Source organism: Phaethon lepturus, unplaced genomic scaffold (genome assembly GCF_000687285.1).
Source record: "Phaethon lepturus isolate BGI_N335 unplaced genomic scaffold, ASM68728v1 scaffold7252, whole genome shotgun sequence".
NCBI classification, from domain to species: Eukaryota; Metazoa; Chordata; class Aves; order Phaethontiformes; family Phaethontidae; genus Phaethon; species Phaethon lepturus.
In genome coordinates, this window is record NW_010521176.1 from 27,692 (window position 1) to 37,097 (window position 9,406).

At 38.0% G+C, this 9,406-nt stretch overlaps 1 protein-coding gene across 1 annotated transcript in view; it reads left to right on the forward strand.

The window, feature by feature from the left end:
* The window catches only part of LOC104616420 (lethal(3)malignant brain tumor-like protein 3), a gene marked incomplete at its 3' end in the record, with an annotated part of 29,263 nt that extends 20,435 nt beyond the window's left edge, over window positions 1-8,828 (forward strand). The window contains exons 5-8 of the mRNA XM_010281425.1: window positions 103-187; window positions 2,537-2,628; window positions 6,950-7,054; window positions 8,693-8,828. Of these exons, the coding sequence (XP_010279727.1) occupies window positions 103-187; window positions 2,537-2,628; window positions 6,950-7,054; window positions 8,693-8,828 (418 nt within the window). The remainder of the gene's footprint in view (window positions 1-102; window positions 188-2,536; window positions 2,629-6,949; window positions 7,055-8,692) is intronic.
* Window positions 8,829-9,406: the final 578 nt, after the last annotated feature.

Consider the following 9,406-nt stretch of genomic DNA (forward strand, 5'->3'; position numbering starts at 1 on the left):
TAAATGACATCACAGTTAAACCTTGGGTGTCTCCAGTTTTACTGTACTAGACTTCTGAACTAATGAGGTTACTGTACTCTTTTTTTTTTTTTTTTAATTTAGGAGGACAAGCCTGAAGGAAGGATCTTGAGAGTCTCACAGAGAGCCAGGAGAAAAAGAAAAGGGGAAATAACAGTTTTGAAACAAAGTAAGTTAGATTATGAAGCAAAAATATCAACTATCAGTTCAGATGGGTATCAGGTAATACCCATCTCTTATTGTGAATTGCTAGCACTGTTTCACTGCATTTGTATTCCCTATTGAATATGTTTTTTCAATTCTGTAAAAAGAGAGTGCCAGTGTTATTTATAGCAATTAAGTTTTGAGAGCACCAAGTGAAAACTGGGAAAAAAACCCATCACTTGGAGATTGATTACCTTATACAAAGAGCCAGTTTATATATGTCTGGCAGTGTGGAGGAGGATAAAGTGAGTGTAAATGTCATTGATGCACATTTTAGGGATTTTATTCATCTCTATAAAGAGCGCTGGTATTAAAGGGAATCAGGCCCATTGAGTTCCCAGATGTTGAAAGACATGTATGAAGCAGAAGTGAAAGTTTACTTTTGTTTCCTTGGGGATCAGTTTTCTACCTACAGTATATGCTGGAAATAGACACATTTATGGAACTATTTAGGAATAATTGCTATAATCAGTCCAAAGGGACATATGATGCATCAAGCAGCATAATAAAACATATTTTAAATGAGTGCTGTTTTTTCAAGCTATTTGTATGATAGATACTTTTAGGAAGAATTGGAGAATCAGCAGCTATTATACCTCAGTGGTAAACCAAGCACAAACCTACATCTTGCCCTTCAAAGTGTTTCTTACGGTAGACTGGGAGCCATTACCAGCAGTTGCTGGGCCACTAATCAGCACAGAGCTCCAAGTAGGTCTGCTGCACACTAGGCAGATGAAATACTGATTGAAGATACAACACATAAAAAGTTATGGAATATCCGCCTCTGGAGATAGAATTACTCCTGAAATATAAATATTATTTCTACAGTTGTTTCCAAAGCTGAGATGATAAGAAGTATGTGAGATACAAGCACAAAGCTGACGCTCTATGGAAATCACTGCTGTCCACTGACAAAATGATCTGTACAGATTTCTTCTGTTTTTTTTATTTGGGAAAATGTCAGTTCCATCACAAGAGATTTGCTATGAAAGACCACTTTAAATTCAGAACCAAGCACATAACTGCGTATTACTGTGCTGAGCAACACATCTCTTAAATGGAATAGATAAAACCTGGGTAAATCACAAAGAAAATGAATGTGCTTTAATAGCGTTCTAAAATTTGTTACTTTTGGTTGCATTAGCTTTCTTCAAGAGAGTTTGGCATCGCTATTGTTATGGGTCACGTTTTAATCATAAAAATGCTTAGCCAGACTGTTACTTAAAGGACTTATTTCTCTTGTGAGTAATCCACAATCAGGATCAGGCCAGAATCATACTCTGGACTGTGAGAAATCCTCCTGGCAGCATGAGCTTATGGTCTGAAATGCTAGCTGCATGTACAGAGGGAGGCATGGTGGTGCTGGACTAATGGTTGGACTTGATGATCTTGAAGGTCCTTTCCAACCTAGTGATTCTGTGATTCTGTGAAGATCAGTAGAGCAGAGTGGAGGTGTATGAAAGTAGATACATACATGGCCAGCCTCACAAGCCATCTGTTTTTGAAGTTCCTGGCTTTTGCTTGTGCAGTTAGTGCCTTATTTTCAAGGCCTAAAAACTGCTACTCACTGATGTGACTGTAGCCAATATTAAGATGGACTATAGCCATTATTACAATTACTAATGCAAGTGTATGTGAGTGTTCATATTATATGAGCAAACCTGAAATTGCACATTTCTGTCATATGCTAATGACATGATGGGGGAAAAGAGCACTGGTGACAGTTTTGATGGCTTGGAGAAATTACTGCTACATCACTGCCTCTCAACCCAAAACCATCAAACTACAAAGTGATGGAGTAGGTTAGAAACATTCTGAATACTGTCAAAAAATAAAGTATTTCAACTGTGATGAAAAAATCGTGTCATGAGTGCTATCCATTTGAAAATGCTTTCCAGGAAAAGATATTCTCAGGAAGAAAAAAAAATTGAGCTACTTTGTGGTTTGAACTGATCTTTTTTACTCATTTGCAAATTGTATATCTTAATGCTTCTTGTGAGCGATAAGGGAAAAGGGACAGGGGGCAAGACTTTGTAAGTTGTTCTTCTTACCTGAAAGAGCTCTTTCTTGTTACTAATCAAGATTTGAACTGCTGGAAACCTTTCTATACAAACCAGGAACCTTCATGTTCCTGGTGCCATTAAACCTACAAAGCTATTTCTTTTCCTGAAATAAATCCTGAGAAACACCATGAATTCATTTAATAAAATAGATTTGAGACAGGTGTATTATAAACTTCGAAGTGCTGCTTTGGTTTTTTTCTTGAGAAACTAACAGTTACAGAATTCTTTTGCTATTGTGTGTGTCTTTACAGCTGTACCCTCTAAAGGAAGGCAAGCATGGTGTTGGGCATCCTATCTGGAGGAAGAAAAGGCCGTGGCAGTACCTACTAAGCTTTTTAAAGAGGTATGACCTTCTGAAGTTTAAATCAGTCAACCACCTAAGATAATGAAATTTCTAGGAAATCAATTAAAAAAATTTTGAATATTTGCACCTCTCTGGGGGAAAACCTACATCATTAAAATAATGCTGTCCATCAGCAGCCGTCAAGATAGTCAGAACATGTGAAATCAGTTATCTTTCTCTGCTTTTTCAGAGAATTCTGTAGTTTTAGATGAATGCTGTCAACTGAGACTATGGAAAACAGATGCCTTTCCTTCTAATCTCTGAAGCTAAAAATCTGATACATACCCTCATTTTTTCATGCCATATCATTCTTTTTAAATAGGTTTGGAAAGGTGGTACAAAGGTCATCTTTTTGTTTGTTGCTTTGATTATATTGCCTGTCTTTGCAGCCCCTGCTGACCTTATCTTTTGTTACTACATCAGATACGAGTTTGGCTTGTTCCCATTTTGCCCATCATCTGATGGGATGTCACATCATCATCTCTTGCTTGTCCTTTGCCTGCTATGGTAGTCTTTGTTATTTGCCATTCCAGTGCTTTCTCTAGTGCCGTCTCCCTTGCTTCGAAGAGAGCTCTGTATGCAAATCCACAAAGCTTCTATGCTGTTCTCTTCTCTTGCAAAACCTGGCAAAATATGTAAACATGTCTCAGCTGCTGTAGTTCTGTAGTATTAGTTTTTGATAATTCTATTCTTACTTGTAGTCTGTTTCCTGCATCAATTTCTTTCTGGTTGCTTTTGTCCTTGTTTCAGCCAGGATAGAGTTAATTTTCTTCACAGAAGCTAGTGTGAGGCTATGGTTTGGGTTTGGGATGAGAAAATGTTGATAACGTGCTGATGTTTTGAGCTGTTGCTGGGCAGTCAAGGACAGTCCAGCTTCTCGTGCTGGCCTGCCAGCAAAAGGCTGGGGGTGCCCGGGGAGCTGGGAGGGGACACAGCCGGGACAGCTGGCCCAGGCTGGCCAGAGATATTCCATACCATATGACGTCATGCTCGGTATATAAAGCTGGGATGAAGAAGAAGGAAGGGGTGGAGGAACGTTGGGAGTGATGGCATCTGTCTTCCCAAGAAACCATTACACATGATGCAGCCCTACTTCCCTGGGGATGGCTGAACACCTGCCTGCCCGTGGGGAGTGGTGAATGAATTCCTTGTTCTGCTTTGCTTGTGTGCGCGGCTTTTGCTTTACCTATTAAACTGTCTTTATCTCAAACCATGAGTTTCCTCACTTTTACTCCTCTGATCCCCCGTCCCACTGTGGGGGAGTGAGTGAGCAGCTGCATGGTGCTTGGTTGCCGGCTGGGGCTAAACCATGACAGCTTTATACTTAAACTATTAAATCTTTTGTGCAGGGATTAGCTTTTCATCTGAAATGTGCGTGTGATGCTGACCTTTAATTGGCGCTTTTAGATGTTACTGAGGTACAAAAGAACTAAGATTGCAATGTACAGAATCCATAGATTTGTAGGTGCCAAGAACAGTAGTTACCTGACCATCCTTAGTTATATCCCCCTGTGCTATATACTGGCTGAAAAATTAACAAGAACAAAATCTGGAGAAATAGTGTCTCTATCGGGAAGGTAGACTTACAAAGCGTTGCTTTGCCTGTCTGAAGTTCCATGGAATGCTCTTGTGGCACACGGGCATATACCAGCCCTTCTGGGCACTGCACATGGTGGTAAAGTCTGGAGTTACGTGATGATGTAGCGTTTCCTTTATTTTTCTCCACAGTGTGACTTTCTCATTCAGTGCATCTTATTTAATATTTTCTTTTTGTCTTACATTTTTGTCTTACATAAGTCTTTAACCCCTGAGTAACTCTAGGGTTTTATTTTGTGTGCAGTATTTAAAGCCTGTAGCAGAGAGAGAATTCTTAATAATAACACTCAGAAGTGGCCAGGTAATATTTCTCCATTTTAAAGATGGACAAGCAAGCCACAAGAACAGTAAGGTTAAAAAACCCCCAAACAAATATCACCACCAATTTTGAATTCTTGATTTCTGTTTGTGATGGTGAGAATTACTCTTTTTATCTCTTATTTTTCCAGCTCGGAAGCAGTACTTTTCACAGTGTTTTTTCATACCCTTAGTTAGGAATGGTCAGGATAATGGAGAGTCCTTGCCACTTCCTGGTACTTAAATCTTAGAGTAATTTCTAGGCTGTGACTGATAAGCTGTTAATGGTCCAGTAAAACAAAATTATTGACCCTTGAATTTTGGTATTTTCAATCTCCAACTCCCCTGAGGTAATCTTTTGGGTTTCATGTATGTTCTTGCACCATACATAAACATTTCTAATCGTCAGTCTGCCATTTGCTTCTTTGCTGACTCCTTTTACCTTAGTCTTATTTTGTTCTTCTATCTGTCCTTTACAAAGTGTCTTTAAATGTTTGTTGTAAAAGTAATATGTGATTTCTAAACTTGTCGTAGCTTTACCTTGGGTGATATATTGAGAATAATGCACAAAATTGAAATCTGTTAACTAGTATTAAAGTTACTAGTCTTCTAAAAATTGCCTATTATTTTGCTAAAACAGAAATCAAACTAAAGGTTATATTGCCTTCGAAGTTTTAGGTTTGACAATGGGAAGAACAGTGAATAATTCATGTCTCGGATTTCAGAGAATACCTGTGTGGTTATTGCTTAATTTTTAGTGTATTGTTTGTAGAATTTTTTATTGTTTGTGCAGTAATGTTCATTATAATAATAAAAGAATAAACATATCTGTGTCTTTTTAATTGTTTCCTTTCTTTGTAATTTTATTTGTGCTTGCTTTTGAAAAATCTGTTACATTTTTGGCCACTGTTCCTCAGTGTGTCAGCATTTCTAGCATTTCCGTTTTCCACTGAGGTTTTTTATCTGTAGGGTATTTATGATACAGATGGCATTAACTGCACGTCTGTGCACCAAGATGAACGTTAAAAATTTCAGTTTATTGATAAATGCTCTGCTTTTGCATTCCTCCTGAGGAAATATCTACGACTATGCACAGTGCAACTTCATTAAACTTTCATTGATAATAAGGATGTTAAGTGATGTAATGTTAGGATGAAATAACTTTTAAAATGCATGTACTGCAGTAAGAGACTTCGATCCTTTAACTGACATCTACAAAATGGTCTAAGCTAGTTTTAGGTAGGGACTTAGAGCTGTGTTTAGACATCTGTTAGCTGGCCACTTCAGGCTGCTTTAAACTGGTCTGGTTCTCCATTTCACTTCCCCTTGACAGCATATTCCTGCTCTCGTGCCATGCGTTTTTTCTCCTGGGTTTGTTATGCAGTTATATCAGTTGCAGCCAAAGCCACCAAAGAGAGGATTCCCATTCTTCATAGTAGGTGGGACCGCTCTGAGTACCTCCTTTGGTACCCTTCTCTTCCCATTGACTGCAGAGGTACTGCAGATGGCTAGGGAGCACGTGAAGCTTCTAGAGAGGAACAGAAGGACGGGGGAGCATACAAGATGCTTCTCCTGTGTGTCTGTAACCATTTGGGACATAAAATATGTCTGCTTCTGAATCTGTTAAACCATGAAAAACCCTCTTCAGTTTTAGTCAGTTATTTTTCTGATATTCCCTCCAATTTAACCTTAGTATCTGCTAGCTTCCTTCCTTCTTTAACAGAGGGCAGGGAACATGATACATGGGATGCTGATACCTTCTAATTGAAAACATCCGTTCTGCTTAGCCTTGTTTTCACTTTCTGTTTTTTGAAAGATGTTCTTTTGGGTTTGTTGTAATGTTATGTAAGGGTAGTCATGTTCCTGTGATGCAAAAATATTCCTGGAAAACCAGCTAATCTGGACTCGACATATAAATGAAGAAAATTACATCAGAGGCCATCCCTATATACAAACAATGCTTTGTATTTCTGCCTTCCAGTTCATCTTTGATGGCCTGCAAAACAGAGCATCGTTGTTGTGGTTATTACAGGAATGATGACCACCAGGAAGGTGTCAAGGTGTCACTGTACAGGCTGAAAAATAAATAATTACATTATTAAAATGTCTTACTGACAATTAGTGAAAGAAGTTGAGGACAAATCATGTCATCTTCTTTCCCCTTGATTAACTTTTTTGGTAATTCTTTATGATTTTCTTACATACTCTGAAGTTTTAAGTCATTCTAAGTATCAATGTGTTTTTTGAACAATCATCAGTTTCTGTTCCGTGCTGTATGTTTTTAAAAATGCAAAACTTATTTTAAAGCGATTTATTAGTTCTTTCAGAAACATGAATACTAAATAATCATTGTTCTTTTCCATACAAAGATCTTCTGTCTTCTCTGGTATACTTTCAGAAGTATTGAAAATGTTCTTTTCCATTGCAGTATCAGTCTTTCCCATACAACAAAAATGGATTCAAAGTAGGGATGAAGCTGGAGGGTGTGGATCCTGAGCACCAGTCGATATACTGTGTTCTCACGGTGGCTGAGGTAAGGAGAGTCCGCGAGCAGCCGTGGGGCGGGATTGCAGGAGAGATGAACTGAAACAGCAGCAGCTGAAAGTGCTTGCTTTTCCCTAACAAGCAGAAAGAAACTGTATGTAGGAAGATGGCTTTTAAATTAATAATGCTGTATTAAATCTACCTGACAGACATATATCCAGTGCCATGCAGCAGTGACTATTTACATATATTTAACATATGCAGCTAGAGAAAACAGTATTACACTAGTTGGATGATGTTTTTTCTGTAATTTTGTAGTTTAAATCTATATTTAAAAGGGAAAATAAGTAGAAAAAAACTAAGCATGGCAAGTGATATATTGCAGTTTTATAGAAGTTTGATAGTACTTGCAGTTGCTCCATTCACTGATACAATTACCTAACACTTTTCTGTGTTGCAGTTGTGCTACAGTTTTTTCAGTCTGGTGGCCTCAGAAATTGCCTGTATTGTCAATTTCTACAAGTTAGTATACAGTATAAACTCAGTTTGTCTTTTTGCTGTAGTTTATGAAATAGTTTTTCTGATGAGTAGCTTCTTTGCTTTTAATAGTATAAATTAGAACCTGTTTCTCAGGTACATTTTGTATGTCTTTCAAACATATGTTACATTACATTAATTTTTACGTGGTCTCACTGATGATCCTTTTTGTGTTTGGTTTTGTGAGTTAAAATGGGGAAACAGGTAATAGGTAGGTACTCTGCTCTGTATCACTGGTATTGTAGGCAGCTGTAATTTTGCAGCTTATATTTTAATAGCTTAGGTTTTTGTGTTACCATTTCTGGATCTCTTCACAGCCCATAATCATATCCCATTTCTGTGGATATCTCTATCTCTTCCATTTTCGTGGGGATGGTGTGTCAGTGGCTATTTCCTTTGTGCATTGTGCTTAGCACTAAGTTACGGGCCATGTTTTACTGCAGGATGACCTGAATTCCACAGAATTCTGAGATGGCAAACTGAAAGTTATGTCAGAGTATAAATTAAACATAAAACGGGGTGACCTTCATGTCAAGAGATTTTCACTGATGAATGCAGGAAATTTGCATTTGGCACTCGCAAAGATGTGGAGAACTTTGGTACAGAGAGGGGGATTGTGTCCAGTTTTTCTCTTCCTCTCAGTGGTTAACTTATTACTTCATGGAATAATGAAATCCTGGGGCATACCTCCACTGACTTCTCATCTTTAATAGCAGTTCTCAGTATCTCTCTGCAGAGCCTGTTGAACATAGTTATTGAATGCTCTCTTGCATATTGATTAATCGAGATAGCTTAAAAGCATCATTATCTGCGCTTTGTCTGTGATTGTATCAGATGTATTCATGCTCTTCTGTAGGGTTTCTGTTTTATTCTGATGTTGGGTTGAACAGTTTTCAAGTTTTTGAACACTAATGGCAATATCCAGCTTTTAGTTAATTCTTTCCACCAGAAGAGGAGGCACTCAGGCTGAGAATAGCTTTGATTTTTTATTCTTTCCTTTTTATCAAATGAATTTATTCAACCAGTGTTGGCCTGAGCAGAAGTGAAACGCTGACTGAAAACACACTGATATTATATATAATACTGAACAGAAGCTGTTATGTGTAGGGCAAACATCTTAAAACATAGTGTTGCACATTCTTGCTTTTAGGTTTGTGGCTACAGAATACGGCTCCATTTTGATGGATACCCAGATTGTTACGATTTCTGGGTGAACGCTGATTCTTCAGACATTCATCCTGTTGGATGGTGTGAGAAAACAGGTCACAAGCTTCATCCACCTAAAGGTACTGTTTAGTTTGAAATATGTGCATTTTCCATAGCTCTGAGATTGAGATTATCTGTGTAATGCTGTACTTATTTTTTTAGCAGAAGCTTTTTACTTCATTTAGTCTTGAGGTTGAAATCCTACCTTTTTTATTCAGTGGAAATTTGGAGAAAACAAGAAAATAAAATGAACCATAGGAGTAATTCATAAGGTGTTAGGAACGAGAGTTAAGCAAGAGGTGGTGGAGTCACCATCACTGGCGGTGTTCAAAAAACGTGTGGATGTGGCACTTCAGGACATGGTTTAGTGGGCCTGGTGGTGTTGGGTTGATGGTTGGACGTGATGATCTTAAAGGTCTTTTCCAACCTTAATGATTCTGTGATTCTGTGAACAAACCTACACCCCAAATGAATGCTTATTGCAAGTAAAATGGCAGCATACTGGTGACGTGTGCTTAAACTGAGGTCTCGGAGGCAGCTGACAATCCTTTAGTGGAAGGTCTTAGTATATTTTCATTACTTGATACTGATCACCATTATTGTACATGTGTTGACACAAACTAAAAAAGATTGTGCTCTTGCCACAAAGTAAGCTTGA